The 16,532-nt window shown below is 39.3% G+C and overlaps 1 protein-coding gene across 1 annotated transcript in view; it reads left to right on the plus strand.

Moving 5' to 3' along the window:
- Window positions 1-16,532, plus strand: part of SOS1 (SOS Ras/Rac guanine nucleotide exchange factor 1) — a 41,244-nt gene that overhangs the window by 12,292 nt on the left and 12,420 nt on the right. Inside the window, exons 5-15 of the mRNA XM_083733075.1 lie at window positions 1,479-1,688; window positions 2,758-2,901; window positions 3,884-3,994; window positions 4,078-4,176; window positions 5,334-5,461; window positions 6,129-6,784; window positions 10,673-10,754; window positions 12,260-12,382; window positions 13,686-13,789; window positions 15,078-15,300; window positions 15,797-15,916. Of these exons, the coding sequence (XP_083589201.1) occupies window positions 1,479-1,688; window positions 2,758-2,901; window positions 3,884-3,994; window positions 4,078-4,176; window positions 5,334-5,461; window positions 6,129-6,784; window positions 10,673-10,754; window positions 12,260-12,382; window positions 13,686-13,789; window positions 15,078-15,300; window positions 15,797-15,916 (2,000 nt within the window). The remainder of the gene's footprint in view (window positions 1-1,478; window positions 1,689-2,757; window positions 2,902-3,883; window positions 3,995-4,077; window positions 4,177-5,333; window positions 5,462-6,128; window positions 6,785-10,672; window positions 10,755-12,259; window positions 12,383-13,685; window positions 13,790-15,077; window positions 15,301-15,796; window positions 15,917-16,532) is intronic.

Here is a 16,532-nt window from a genome sequence, read left to right on the forward strand (position 1 = left end):
CGAAGCACGGTTTCCCATAGGAATGCATTGAAAATCAATCAATGCGTTCCTATGGAGACCGTCCGGGGACAGAGGGGAAGCGCCGCGCGCCTTCCCCTCTGTCCCCGGACCTGTTTTATAGCAAGGGAAGGGGCAGCGGGGAGAATCGCTTCTCCCCGTTGCCGCCCCTTGGTTCAAAAGTTGACCACCAAGTATCTGTTTACATAGTGGCAGTATTAGAATACATTTCTGCAGATATCTTAAAGTTGGTTGGGAACTATGTACGGAATATTAGACATGATGAAATTACAAAACAAGCTGCGCTTCCCCGCTATCCCCGGAGCTTGCGGGGCAAGCTTCGTTTTGCGAAGCAAGCCCATAGGGAAATGCGTCTTGCGAAGCGGCTAAGAAAACGAAAAACTTCTTCGTCTAGCGAGTTTTTCGTCTTCCGAGGCGTTCGTCTTGCGGGGTACCACTGTATTAAATTTCTCCAGTTTCTCAGGTCACAAGTGAGATTTATTGGCATCAAATTTTAACCCTCCAGTGGAAGGCACTTTCACTTGTGTAGTGGAGCTTTCACTGCTTCTGTGCCTCCTCCCACCCCAAATCTCTGCAGCCCCAAACCCACAAGAGCAGAGTTGAGCAATGCTGGGGGGAAAGGGGAAGTCCTGTTTCACATAAAACGTTCACTAGTGTGATGTTGGATTTTACCCATTTAAAAAATAAATAAATTCTAATGGAGTCTGGTGAATTTCTTTTGCTTCAGTCAGTATTGAACTTCTGTATCCTAATTATTCACACTCTAACAGTTTAATATTCATAGTGAACCCCTCAGCTAAATTATATCTGGATTTCCATTTATTAATTTTAAATATATACTTTTCACCCTATGCCTCAAAGCAGCTTACAAAAAGAATAAGCATAAAATATACAAAAGCCAAAACATATAATAATAAGCTAAAACATCAGAAAGTAAAAAAAAACACAAAACAGCATTCATAGTGCAAAACCCTTTTGTAGTAAAACTGTGTTAACCTGGCACCTGGAACTTAGCAGGGGTGGTGCCTGTTCAGCTGCTTGTTGTGACGCAGGTGGTGTTTCTTGTTCATGCAGGATTATGAATAATTCTGCCTCTGAAGATCTCAATGATCCTGGGCCCAAGTTGTTCAGGGTTTTGTACACCTATAGCAAAAACCTTGAATTAAGCTCAGTAGCAAGTGTATCTTAGAAGACTGAAGTCTGGGGAATATAGAATTTAGATTTTTCTCTTCCCTTTATGGTCATGACACTAGGTGCTTTGAACGACTTTAGGTGAGGCAACCTAAACTTAGATGCATGACTGCCAGTCTCCTAGAGACTGGGATCATACACAGCACAGCTTGCCTTCTTCTATATTTGATTTCAGCTTGGTTAGTAAGTTTTATTCCCCAGGGCTTGCTTTAACTTCAATTACATCTTTTCTCAAAAGTTATTACTTTCCCCCACCTTTATCTAAATAGGTGTTGATGGATATGTTCCATCAGGATGTAGAGGATATTAGTACGCTGACTTTATCTGATGAAGAGCCCTCTACTTCTGGAGAACAAACCTACTATGATCTTGTAAAGTCATTCATGGCAGAGGTTCGACAATATATAAGAGAACTAAATCTTGTAATAAAAGTTTTTAGAGAACCTTTTATTACCAACCCTAAGCTGTTTTCAGGTCATGTAAGTACTGCTATTTATTTTATTTTGATAGGATTGTTTTGGAAAAGCCTATTCAGTTTGAGTGATGTACAGTCTTAGCACAAAAACTGAATGAGCATAAGCATTTGAAAACCAAAAAAATACTGTAGCCCTGTTTACAAGCTTAAATTCATGTATCCTCTACTGTGTGGGTGGGTGGTTGGATGTGTGGAAGCAGGAATGTGCTCATTGCTGCCCTGGACGGAAGGGTAGCATATACATTTAATAAATGAATTAGCAAAGCCACTCCATCATATTCTCAACAGCCTCTCTCTGCACTCACCCACAAGTTAGTGCTGAATGTCTGTAGCTTGCCATCCATGTGTAAGGGTCATTATATGATTTGGAATCCTGCAGAATCAAGGTTGGGAATAACGCAGAGAGCATTCACAAAAAAAAGCAGGCTCCTCGATGCAGACATTCACTTTGCCTGTATCACAGGATGTAAAGGTAGTGAGTGCATCCTTCCTCACATTTAAATTTAAACCCTGAAAACATTTGTATAAATGCTATTTGAGGTGCTAGTATAGTCAATCCGGTTACAGGTGCCACCACACAGATAGATAGATACATACATACATGTATTTATTTATGTATTTCACTTAAAACCTTTATCAGACAATCAAGTGACTAGCAGGACAAATCCCTGAAGACTGATTTACATCTTAATTCATGGTTATATGTGAGCCAGCTTGCTTTTGCCTCTTTGGAGACCTGAAACGGGATATTACCCCCCTCAAACCTGCCCTCATTACAGGTATCCTGGATTTTCTAATGTGGCATTGTCAATCCAATTAAAGGTTGGGATCTAAAGAGCCCTGGTTCCAAGTGAAAGACACATCTGTGCATAACTTAGGGAGAGGGCTGGAGAGATTTTTCTTTAGTCAAACAGTGAATGCTTGTTAGGAAAGCCAATACTTGTACATTTTTTCTTATGTCTTAAATAGTCGCCATGAAATCTGTATTATTCAGGTTCTGCAGTATTTAATCTTGCTTTGATTGACTAACTCCCACCTCCAATTACTATTTATCAATCCATTCATTTTTACAGGATGTAGAAAATATATTCAGTCGAATATCAGATATTCATGAACTTAGTGTGAAGTTGTTGGGCCATATTGAAGACACAGTAGAAATGACAGATGAAGGTAGTCCCCATCCCTTAGTTGGAAGCTGTTTTGAAGATTTAGCTGAGGTAGGTAATAGTATTTATAGATTTGTTGCTTATATGTGACACATTGCTAATAAATTCTAGATGTATCCTATGAACTGCAATAAAATATATCCGTAATGCCATACTCTAAGCAGTTTATGTTGGCTAAAAATTTCAACTGCATGACTTAGAGGGATAGATTACTTGTTAGAAACCAGTTACCATGTACACAGCTAGCTGTACATGTTCTTGTACTTCTAGTGTGTTTCGGTATATAATATTTAAGAAAAAAATATCTCTTCTCATCTCCAAATATTTATTGATTAGACAATACTACTTATTAGTTCATAGGTGAATTATATCCAGTTGCTTTAAACCAAGCTTCCTCAGCCTCAGCCCTCCAGATGTTTTGAGACTACAATTCCCATCATCCCTGACCACTGGTCCTGCTAGCTAGGGATCATGAGAGTTGTAGGCCCAAAAAACATATGGAGGGCTGAGGTTGAGTAAGCCTGCTTTAAACTCTGTCATACGTAGGTTGCTCGAACACATTTTGTCTTACCTCGTATTAATTTCTTTCTATATAACTTCTATATCATTTGTAATCTATTTATTATTATCTATATATAATATAATATAATATAATATACTTATACTCTTAAGCACTATATATTATTAAACTGAGTAATTAATTTCAGTTACAATCAGGAGCCTAGGTGTTGTTTTGTTTTGTTTTGTTTTGTTCTATCATGTAAGCTTTACTCCCTGTTCCACTGAGTCGCTAATGACCAAAACAAATTGGAATCCAATGAATGTTGGTGCATTGGCCAGTTTCTGGTATGGTATGCACTAATATTGATTGGATTCCCAAATTAACATAAGGCAGTAAACATATTCCTATCTATCTATCTATCTATCTATCTATCTATCTATCTATATCTATCTATCTATCTATCTGTATATTGCATGATAGCATTGAAACAGTGTTTGAGTAAACTGAAATATTCTAAAATCCTTTATTTAGGAGCTAGCATTTGATCCTTATGAATCATACACTCAAGATATTTTGCGGACTGGTTTTCATGACCATTTTCTTAGCCTACTGTCAAAGCCTGGTGCAGCATTCTATTTACAGGTATGTTAAGTTGTAAAGTTTACAATGCAAATGATGTAATAATTGGACTTGTTTGTGAAACTGAAATATCTTTTCATTTCTAGTCAATAGGAGATGGTTTTAAAGAAGCTGTTCAGTATGTTTTACCCAGACTGCTTCTAGTTCCTGTTTACCATTGCCTTCACTATTTTGAACTTTTAAAGGTAAGAGAGTGGTAGACATGATTGCGTCTAATATTTTAAAGCTTTTACGTTTAATTTTAAATTGCATTTGCAACCCACTTATATTGTCATGTGATCTTGCTTTTGGCACTGGGGTTTTTCTGAAGAACAGTGCCCAATTGGCAAGTAGAGTGCTGATGTAGGTAAATATGAATTTACAGTGTTCATATGCCACACTTCATAAAATCTTGTCCCAAGGTGTTTGATATAATTAAAAGTATAACAAGATACAAAAAAATTTCAAAATCAAATAAAACAGTTAAACTTCAAAGTGACTTTTTCCTACAAAACCAGTGTTTAAAATAGGAGACCTTAAAATGCCTTAAAGGGATTAAAACATTTTGATCTGACACCTACATGGTAGTAAAAGGCACAAGGCAAATGCATCTGGGTTTTTAAAAAGTTAAATTACAGTCAAGAGAATAGGGTGAGTTGTATATCTTGGGTGTTAAAGGGGTATGAATGTGCTTCTTAAGCCTACAAAGAATAAAACTTAATGAAGATGCCTGAAACACCTCTGTGGGAAGGGGATTTCATAACTTAGACACTGGGTTGTAGAATTACACACTTAAGTTATAGACTGGAAACAGTCTGTTATTGAAAACTTAGCACCTAGATTTTAATTAAAGCTAGATGTTGGACTCCTCAGTTGGCTTCTTTACTTGCAACTATTTATCTTTCTTAGTCTCCTTTCTCCAACAGTCTTACTTAAACTAATAGCAGTTGACAGCCTCTATCTCAGTGTCTCAGTACTATGATGGAATGTGAACACTTGAGCAGGCTTCATGAGCCCTTCTCATAGATTGCTACCATATTACAGTGGTACCTCGGGTTAAGTACTTAATTCGTTCCGGAGGTCCGTAATTAACCTGAAACTGTTCTTAACCTGAAGCACCACTTTAGCTAATGAGGCCTCCTGCTGCCGCCACACCGCCACTGCACGATTTCTGTTCTCATCCTGAAGCAAAGTTCTTAACTTGAAGCACTATTTCTGTAACCTGTACGGTCTGTAACCTGAAGTGTTTGTAACCCGAGGTACCACTGTATTTGATCTCTTAAGAGACTTTTTTGCTGCTGAAGGATGAAATCTGATTTGTAAACTTATGTAGAAGTATTAACTATTATTTTTACTTTCATAGCAATTAGAAGAGAAAAGCAAAGATCAAGAGGACAAAGAGTGTTTGAAGCAAGCAATTACAGCCCTACTTAATCTTCAGAGTAGTATGGAAAGGATATGCTCAAAAAGTCTTGCAAAGAGAAGACTTAGGTAAATGCATTTCCACCCCCCACCGCACCCCTCGCTTTTAGCCTGGTTTGTTGTTCTATAAAGCCAGGCTTTCCAGTTTCCTCTTTCAGTAAACAATGAACAAAGCAGTTTGTGGCAAGCCTACTTTTTCAAAGGAAGTGACATCAAAGTCCAGATAGCTATTGTTTTCAGAGTCTCTGATATGTGTGTGTCCTTGTACACTTCTAGTGAATGCATCTTGAGAATCTTCTGGTAAGGAGCAAGAAAAAAAGTTTTTCATTAGCTGTTAAGAAATAAAAATACCATGCAGAACCATTTGAAATGCCTAACAATTTTTCTGTTAACTCTTCATGCAGTTATCGTAGTATGTGCTGTATTTAAAGTAAACAACAGTGTGGTGTCAGATTTTCTTTCAGATGCTTACAGTCTTGATCAGGAAATATTACTTGCCACTTTACTGTTTAATCAGAATTGATTGGTTAACTGGAATTCTGTATTTGGCATATAATTTAAACATTAACAGTGACCATATCACTTTCAAGTCTGGAACGTTTGAAGCTGGCTCATGGAACATACTTTGAATACTTCTTCAGGCTAATTGTTTTCAAAGTAAGCCTGCATTAGTTATTTTTCTGCTAGTATGTGCAGCTGCTGTTTGAATTAATGTCATTTTGTTTCTCTTTCAAAGTGAATCTGCATGCCGGTTCTATAGTCAACAAATGAAGGGAAAGCAGCTAGCGATCAAGAAAATGAACGAGATCCAGAAGAACATTGATGGTTGGGAGGGTAAAGATATAGGACAGTGCTGCAATGAATTTATAATGGAGGGGACTCTCACACGTGTGGGTGCCAAGCATGAAAGACATATATTTCTCTTTGATGGTTTAATGATTTGTTGTAAATCAAATCATGGCCAGCCAAGATTGCCTGGTGCTAGCAATGCAGAATATCGTCTGAAAGAAAAGTTTCTCATGCGGAAGGTACAGATCAATGATAAAGACGACACTAATGAGTACAAGCATGCCTTTGAAATAATTTTGAAAGATGAGAACAGTGTTATATTTGCTGCAAAATCGGCAGAAGAGAAAAACAACTGGATGGCAGCCTTGATCTCTTTACAGTATAGAAGCACCCTGGAGCGAATGTTAGATGTAACAATGCTACAAGAAGAGAAGGAGGAACAGATGAGATTTCCAAGTCCTGAGCTTTACAGGTTTGCAGAACCTGATTCTGAAGAGAATATTGTTTTTGAAGAAAACATGCAGCCCAAATCTGGAATTCCTATTATCAAGGCAGGCACTGTTGTCAAACTCATTGAGAGACTTACATACCATATGTATGCTGGTAAGGAATTTTTCCAGGTCTTTAAAATATCTGAATTTATGTTTGAATGAATTTTAGTTTATTAGTATCTTCCATACACCCAGAGAATCAAGGTGGTATAGGTTTCTGATAAAAGTGGCAGCTTGTAAAAAATAATAATAATTAGTGGTATCCTTGGGTTGAGTGACTATGTCTCTAGTTACACCTGTCCAGTAGCTCGGATGCTGGATTATTTATCTCTGAGATAAAGAACAAAAAGACTTTAGCATACATCCAGTTGATAAGCATTAATATCCTGTTAACATTAACAAACCTACACAGAAATAGAGCCATTCTTTAGGAAACAGACTCAGTTGAAATGTCATGTCAGTTGTACTAGTATACATGCAGAAGCATAAACAGATAGTACGGACTAATTTATTACATCTATAAACTTCAGCAGCTGCCTACCAGAAGAGAGAGTATTTATGTGTACAATGTGGTTTTGTAACATTGTTTTGTAATAGTGCTAATATGAATATATAAGACCATATCAATTTATATTTTTTCAAAATTCAGGAATATGCTTATCTTAAATCACTTGAATCAGGTGGTCTCAAATAAATTGAAAACATTACCTATAATTTGTTCAAATTGTAATATAGCAGTTTAGTATTGAATCAAGGACCTTGGAATGCAAACGTCTAGACTTATTTAAGGTACCCTCATATGCAATTTGTTCAGCTCCTATTTTATGTGCTTTGCTTACAGTATATTAATGGGGGGAAATCTTAATTATTTAAACTTGTCCACGTATCCTAAAGGCCATTCCACTTTACAAAATAGTTGAGAAACACCTTTGACCCTAAATGTTGTATTAAAGCATGATGCATTTGATAGTGGTGGGGTTATGCTCATCTGACTTAGGACTTGTTTTTTCCCATGCTAGCTTTTAATATTTCATTTCAGAGAGGAAGGTTAAATCCATGGAAATTGTATTCAGGAAGACTTTTATGTAGAATTCTTCTTTTTCTGGCTAACTGGTGCAGAATATAGTTACAAGAATAGCACTTGCTATTCAGTATTCATAATATTCCACAGTTTTATACAGGGCTGTGTGTATTTCATACTAAAAGGAATTCGGAACCCCAATCCAAATTCTGCTTTAATTAAAAGAATGGTTTTAGGCCATGTATAAATTGTGCAAAATCTGTATTTTAGCATAGATATGCATATTATTGTGATTTTGCTAGTTATAGGACTGGTAAGGACACTTAAGCTATTACTTGTGCACCTATTGAAAAACATATTCATCCAATGCTATCCATGGGCAAGCAGAATGGAGTTCAGCTCCTGCAACAAGATTTTCTTTGTTCCCCATTTCAGCCTCTGTGTATCCTCAAAACCTGCTCTGGCGGTTGGAGGACCCCCCCCCCCAATCACAGTTTTGGGAGACACATGGGGAACTCAGAAGTTCTGTTGTGAAAGCTGAAGTCCTTTTGCACAAGGTTGAATTCTGCAAAATCATAATGGGGAAAAGTGGGTGGGTTTGCCTTGGCTCACCTGGTATAGAAGCTATGGCCCTCTCCATTCTACCCCATATACAGGGATGTTTTTTGTTGGTGACTAGTTTGTGTAAATGAATGGGAAGTTGGAATCGGGACCATTAGCTCCTTGTGGTGCAAAAGTGGGCAGGTTGAGCAAATGGCATTTAAATTCAGTATGGGCTATTTGACATAACTTTTACATCTTCCCAAAGCCTTTGGTTTTTTTGGCCTCTGTTCACAGTTCTGTGTGTGGTAAAAGTTCATTTCCATTTCCTGATTTGGCCCTTCCAGTTTTGAAAGAGCTTGCAACTTTTTTTCTCTTGGAGGGCTGTGCTGTTCTATTTATAGAGCTTTGATACGTTGAATGCTTGTGCGTCAGCATAGTGTCCATTTCCTTTCTTAACGCATTCAGGAATGGTTATTTATGATTTTTTTAGATGTTGTTGTTCTTTTAGCTTTTTAAAATGCCTGTTTGAGGAGAGATTTATCACATAGACAGACATCCTGACTTAACTGTGTGTGTGTGTTTTTAACCAACTACTTGGCTCTGTGAAGTCATTGCAGGAAAAGAATTTAGTAGGAAAATTGAACTTGCTGTAAAGTAACATCAAACAAAGTGATAGAAACGTATGAGTTTTATAACTAAATGTGCATACTGAATAGTGTATGTAAATACATTGTTCTAATGTTGGGACAGAAGTTACAGTAGCTGTCCCTTAGCCCTGATCAAGAATGGGCCTTGAGTTGATGCCCTCCTTCCATTAAAGTCTACTTTTGTGCTCCAGAACATCCCAGGTCAAATTAACCCCAAGTGATTCTGGTGCATGCACAGTGAACCCCATGATTAAGCGTGAGAGGGATTCATGTCTGAGAGGTTGAAGGCTATGGGAAAGGAGTGCATGAGGCTTATTCTCTCCTTGTAAGTAGGAGGAAATTCAGTATGGGGAAGGTCCCATCTCTGGGATTGGGTAGGCAGGACCTTGCCCCAAATCCCAAACTGTTTTCCATTCTTGGTCAGGGAAGGCTTTTACAAAGCTCACCCAAAGAGCTGGAGATCACCTTCCACCCTGGACCTCTTTCTTTCTCACCAAGTGCATCAAGGAAGATGTGAAGACACACCAATTAGGGTAACTGCATTCAAGTTGTTTCTTGTGCTTGACTTTCTCTTGCTGCAGTCTGAAGGAACCATGATGGTTAAATTCAATCCTTCAAGAGTCTCAAACCACTATAGATGTGGTAGCAGTGGACCCTTTAAAATATTCAACTTTGATCCTTGTCTTCTAATTTGGAAACAACAGAGCTAAAAACAGTGTAAGCTTGCCAGGGAGGAAGAGAAGATTTCTGGTTCAGGAGAGTTGTCTCTTGGTAAAATTGTAAAGAAGCAGGAGCCTTTTTTGTAGTTATTAGTACTGTATTTTTGTTGTTGTAAAAGGTACTGGATATTTTAGTGGGTTATGCTATAGGTTGAAATCATACTTTTAGTTATACTGCTATATGATTACATTTGGCCTTTGGCAAAACAATAAAGATTTGTGTTTGTCCCTAGCTAAATCTTCAGCCAGAGCAGCTTTAACCAAATGGTTTTGCTCAGAGACTTTTAGGTCCTGTACAGCAGATGTGCTTATCCTGGGATTTACTGCTACTTGACATCCTTAAGTTAAACACCCTCCTGTGTACAAGAAAGAAGGGGGAAACTCTTTCCTAATAGACTTCTGTTCTTCTGGTAGATAGTACATTCTGACCACTCATCAGATGATGTGTTTTTGTGTTTGAGTGTGGTTGCATTGTTATTTGATTCTCTCACATGTGTAGTTTCCTAGCTTGGAGCTTCCTTCACGATCTAGGAACACATTTCACCCCCCCAAGCAGTAGCAGCTAGCAGGGTGGCCCAGCCTGGGGGGTGCTTACTCACCTAGTGTCCCAATGCCACACTCACTGCCGACTACCGAAAGGGGGAGGGACAAGGCAGCAGGGACCCTTGTGTGGTGCGGACACAGTGGCAAAGCCAGTCCAATGCCCTCATCAAGCTTCTTACTGTCTTGTCCCTCTCTCAGTAACCAGCAATGACATGCAGTGTTATTAGGCGAGATGCGCAACACCACCCTGCTTCCCCACTGGCTACTACTCCCTTCAGTAAAATACAGTTGGCTCCGCAGTCCCAGAAGCAAGATGTTGCTTTACCTAAGTACCTTTTCACCTACAAAGAGAGCAGAAATCCATCTAGAATGAATGCCCTTTCCCCATTCCCTCAGCCGTGATTAGGTGACATCTCTTACATCTGCATCAGACTCCTGGGTTTGAGGCTGCTGAAGTTAAGATTTCTTCACTACCTGTCTAAACAATTTAAAACAATATAATGAAATATTTATTTTGTCTGTCCTAGATCCCAACTTTGTTCGAACATTTCTTACAACATATAGATCTTTTTGCAAGCCTCAGGAATTGCTGAGTCTCCTGATAGAACGGTAAGAGGACTTTTCTGAAATACTGTGTTGTAATTTTGGTTCCCTTCTTCTGAGATGAGTTTTAAAATAACACTTTTATCCTATGGAAAGGGTGTGGGTGGGTGTGCGCATGCGCGCTTATGCCTATTCCCTCTTCCCCCTAAGCACACCCTGGCTATTGTCCAATACCTCCAGAATAGAAGTTAAGGGAGACTAAAATTTGCCGCCTCTCCCTTCCTCTAATAGAGCAGTCCCATCAGTGGAACTCTGTCTGTGGGAAACCTGAAGCCAACCCATATTTCTTTACAGATTTTCATTTAAGAAAAACCCAAATGCAAATTTCATGGGAAACAATTTCTTCCCAATTTAGTGTGAATCTTCAATTCCAAATTCTGTGCTTTACATGCATACCTAAATAAATGAAGCTACAACACATGACTGCTTTAATGTGTGTGAAATTAAACACATATTTAATTTTGAGGTACAGTGATACCTCAGATTAAGAACTTAATTCGTTCTGGAGGTCCCTTCTTAACCTGAAACTGTTCTTAACCTGAGGTACCACTTTAGCTAATGGGGCCTCCCACTGCCACCACGCCTCCTGAGCACGAGTTCTGTTCTCAGCCTGAAGCAAAGTTCTTAACCCAAGGTACTATTTCTGGGTTAGCAGAATCTGTAACCTGAAGCGTCTGTACCCCGAGGTACCACTGTACAGGCAACGTCCCATTCACATGTGCTCTATTTGCATGTAACTGTGCACATGGGGTGACAGGAATCCAAAAGTGGATCCAGAAATGGGGATCACCCTCGTAGCTCATGGGGAGACTCTCCCCAGAGTCTCCCCACCTAACATCAAATCAGCTGAGCAAACCCTAACTCACGTGAGCCGTAAGGGCAGCGGGTTTTGTTGACTGCCTCTGCTAATGTTCGAGGAAGAAGCTTCCCTGTGCATCAGCTGCGCAAGCCCCATTACCCTCTCTGGCTTATGCCTGAGCAACAGTGGGACTTGTTGAGTGACTCACTCCTCCAGGGTACTCCTGATATACACAGTTTTGGTTATACGCAGGGAGGTCCGGACTGTAACGCCCACATAAATTGAGGGTTGTCTGCATTTAATGTGTAAAATACAAGTGCTATTCAGTTATGTCATACTAAGTAGTTAGATGCCTGTGTTGACATCCATCTGTCTCAAGAGACAATGTAGTGCACCTCCAGGGGTGAAGTCAAACCACAGATGCCTGCATCTTTGCAAATTTATTTCCATTTTACTCCAAACTATATTGAATTTATTTAGTCTCAGATTGGTACCACTGTAGTATATTCCCTATTCAATCACACTTAAGGGTATTATACCTGTGTCAGTTGGAAAGCTTGAAATTTTATAGGGGTTGTGGCCTTTCCCTTTCCTGCCTGAATGGAACTTTCCCAAATAAAATGTAAGAATTTTAGTTCTATTCCTTATTGTTCATTGCAAATGTTAAATACTTGTTTAGTAACCTACTTTTTACATTACCATCCCACATTAGATTTGAAATTCCAGAACCTGAACCAACGGAAGCAGACCGCATAGCTATGGAGAATGGAGATCAACCTCTTAGCGCAGAGCTAAAAAGATTTAGGAAGGAATATATACAACCTGTACAGCTGCGGTAAGTAATCTTAAGTGTGTAAACTGCATCTTATTTAGATTTAGATCCCAGTTTTTAAAATCAGTGGGTGGGATCCAAAGGACTGTATAATGTTCTATGAATATACCAGAGCTTTTCAACCTTCCCACCACTGTACTTTCAAAAAAATCCACTTCTGATCCAGAGTTCCACATGACTGATCTTTATTTGAAATGTATGCCTCAGAGTTTGTGTAATTTCTTAATGAACTGTGCTACATTCATTAATGTAGTTATAATATGCCTTATCTGAAAATATTTCAAAAATGGCACTTCATCTACCTTGTGTTTCACTTGATAGTCTTGTTGCTTATATATTTTCTTCATTACAGATCTTAATTCAGTGATACCATGCCTTTTCGCAAGATGAAATTAATTCGTTCCGCAAATTTTTTCCTCTTGCAAGTTTTTCGTCTTGCGAAGCACGGTTTCCCATAGGAATGCATTGAAAATCAATCAATGCGTTCCTATGGAGACCGTTCGGGGACAGAGGGGAAGCGCCGCGCGCCTTCCCCTCTGTCTCCGGACCTGTTTTAAAGCAAGGGACAGCGGGGAGAAGATTGCTTCTCCCCGTTGCCGCCCCTTGCTTTAAACAGGTCCGGGGACAGCGGGGAAGACGCGCTGCGCTTCCCCGCTATCCCTGGAGCTTTCGGGGCAAGCTTCGTTTTGCGAAGCAAGCCCATAGGGAAATGCGTCTTGCGAAGCGGCTAAGAAAACGAAAAACTCCTTCGTCTAGCGAGTTTTTCGTCTTCCGAGGCGTTCGTCTTCCGGGGTACCACTGTATCCCCTAACTAATATTGTGTCTCATATTCTGTATTGTTTATTCACCATTTTAATTCCATTAGATGATGCACAAGCCATTAATTACAATCTAGAGGGAGATAGAATTCATCCTTGAGAGACATACTTTTTAACATTTTTAAATGCACAGTAAATGTTAATTGGTGGTAGAACTTGAGGATGACCATAGACATAAACTGTGGATCAACTTGACCTTTTGCTCTGGCTAGGTTTGCTACCACTGCACACATTCACTTATTACCCAGCTACCAGAGCTTGGACTGGAGATTGGGGAAACTCAGTGTTCTAGTCCTCCTTTTCAAGGCCCAGCAAGTCAGACAGGAGTTTTGGCATGGATCCTGACAGCTGTATGGCACTTCTTCAGGGAGTCAGGACAGTATATATGCTGTAAAATGAAACCAGCTCTACAGCTCTAGTAGACTTTGTCAAAAATATATCATATAAAACTTGTCCTAAATACTGTATAATCTCTGTTAATGTTGTAGAGTTCTAAATGTATGCCGGCACTGGGTGGAGCATCACTTCTATGATTTTGAGAGAGATGTAGATCTACTGCAACGGTTGGAAGAATTCATTGGCACTGTCAGAGGTATTTGATTTAATTATTGCAAAGATCTAGCATGATCTGCTTCTTTTTCTTTTGTACCTGTTTTATTAAAGTGTGACATTTCAGTTTGCCAGTTGGGCTTTGCAAGGCAAAGGTCACTAATGAGATACGCAGATGGGCACCCTGAGCCAGGAGATCCAAGAGTCGTTCAGGCTTAGCATGTGCCAGCAAGACTGATCTCAAAGTCACACTGATTTTAGGACTAAAAAAATAATTTCCCTCCAGTTTTTGTTCAAGACTATGGTAGGTGCAGAAAAGGGTAGGATGGTTGTCTGGGCTATTCTGGACAGTTAGATGCTTGGCTGTAGGTGGGTGTCTTTTGGTATGGATTGGAAGTTAAAAGCTCAGGGATCTCTCTAAGCTACTGACAAATACTGTTGTGACTGAAATAGGATATGAAGGATATTTGGCTTTAGCAGTTCCAAAAGTTTCCAAGCCACTGTACAGAGGGCCAGGATACTTGCTTTGCCTGTCAATAGAATTGTAGTTGAAAGGTACCCTGGGGGTTATCTAGTCCAGTCCCCTGCAATGTAAGAATCTCAACTAAAGTATCCATGACAGATGGCCATCCCATCCAACATCTGCTTAAAAACCTCCAGTGGAGGAGAGTCCACCACCATCTGAGGGAGTCCATTCCACTGTCCAACAGCTTTTACTGTCAGAAAGTTTTCTGATGTTTACTAAGAAACTCCTTTCTTGTAACTGGAAGCCATTAGTTTGTGTCCTACCCTCCAGAGCAGGAGAAAACAAGCTTGCTCCATTATCCTTGTAACAGCCCTTCAGATATTTGAAGATAGCTATCTTGTCTTCTCTCAGTCTCTTCTGGCTAGAGCCAAGGTGATAGTGTGCGGTGGTGGTGGTTGGGGGGGAATTAGGGACAAGCTGGTACAACACTTAGGAAATGCATTACCAACAAGACATGATGGTCGCTAGTTTAGCTAGGTTTAAGCAAAAGGATTAGTCATTTTAAAATGTAGGTCTGTGTCTGGGGCCTCATGTTCAGAAACAGTATATTATAGGCCTTATCACTAAATGCTGGGAACAAAGGGGATGACTGTCTCCATCATGCCATCTTTGTTAGTTTCCTGGTTGCATCTGGCTGTTAGTGCTAGACCAGATGGCTCTGGTTTCATTTTCTGAATTTCTCACATTGTCTTCTACTGTTCTCCCATTAGGTAAACTGAGCATTTTCATTATTGGAACCTTTCTAGCTACTAGGTAACTTTGTTATTATTCAAATGCTAGAATGTATTTTTCTTTTACTTCTCAGGTAAAGCTATGAAGAAATGGGTTGAGTCAATTACAAAGATAATCCATAGGAAAAAGCAAGCACAAGCAATTGGGCCAAGTCACAATATTACTTTTGAAAGCTCACCACCTCCAATTGAGTGGCATATTAGCAAGCCAGGACACATTGAAACGTTTGACCTGCTTACGTTGCATCCAATAGAAATTGCTCGACAGCTCACATTACTTGAATCTGAACTTTACAGGTAGCTCTGAAAACAATATTATTCTCTTCTTCATCGTAATATGCAAGCAATGTAGTGTTCGGTCCTGGTCATTTCTGCATTCAGTTCTTACTAGCAAAGCTATTCATATTGCATTTAGGGAACAATGTTCCAAATTGTGACTCTAGTATATATTAATGTGAATCTGATATAGGTAGTAAAGTGATAATTTATTTTCATATGTTGGCATTTTGGAGCTCACTGTTAAAAAACGTATTATGAAAGCAAGAATTGTAAGCTATAAGCTTCCAGAACCTCATCCACAGATAGAGTATTTAACTTAAGATGGAGAGAATTTGTTGTTAAAAGTAGATGGTAGAACAATGGCATTCTACAAAGCAAACAAAAAAATGCAGTCAATTTTTTTCTGATTTCAGAATTATTGGTTATTTGTAATAATCTAGATGGAAGTAGTAGCTTAATTGACTATAAAATGATAGCATTTTCTTTATAATTTATATTTATTGTCAATTTGTAGAGCTGTGCAACCATCAGAGCTGGTTGGAAGTGTATGGACAAAAGAAGATAAGGAAATCAATTCTCCTAACCTGCTCAAGATGATACGACATACCACAAATCTTACTTTGTGGTTTGAAAAGTAAGTTGCATGAGTGCTTTGACTAAGATCTTCTAAATATTGATATTAACATCTAGGTCCATACAGAGCTAGTCTGAGACCTGAGATAGGATTTTTGTTAGAATGACCCAGGAAAAAGAAAAGAAAAACCCAGCCAAAGGCATTAGGTAAACCTTTGTTTGGATGGAGGGGTGGTTGTAGCCTCCACCTGCCTCTCCTTATTAAGGGTATCTTGTTAAAGGGATCTGGGGGCGTGGATTCTGTCTGATGCCCAGATGTGGGCTAGGACCATGCCACAACCCCTGTGGGGATCCCTCAGGGTGCCCCTATTTGATGTAAGTCATCGGGCTCCCCATATTGGTGGTTTACCCTTAGTTTGACTGCCTGCAGATGGGCGGGAGTCGAGATAAAGTCTGGCTTCACCCAATGCCTAAGCCAAACTGCGCACATTTGTAAACAATAAACCAAATCCACTTGTCCGTGTGTTTATTATCCACTAGGGAACTGTGGATCACGGGGCCTTGGCATGCAACATCATTCCTGAGCTGCAACTTGGCAAAATATTAGAGCTTCATCGAAGGAAATAATTGTAGCAAGAACAATAATTCCTAAACTTCTCAGTTGTTTGAAGTCTAAG

Source organism: Podarcis gaigeae (genome assembly GCF_964106915.1).
Source record: "Podarcis gaigeae genome assembly, chromosome: 3".
In the NCBI taxonomy this organism is placed as follows: domain Eukaryota; kingdom Metazoa; phylum Chordata; class Lepidosauria; order Squamata; family Lacertidae; genus Podarcis; species Podarcis gaigeae.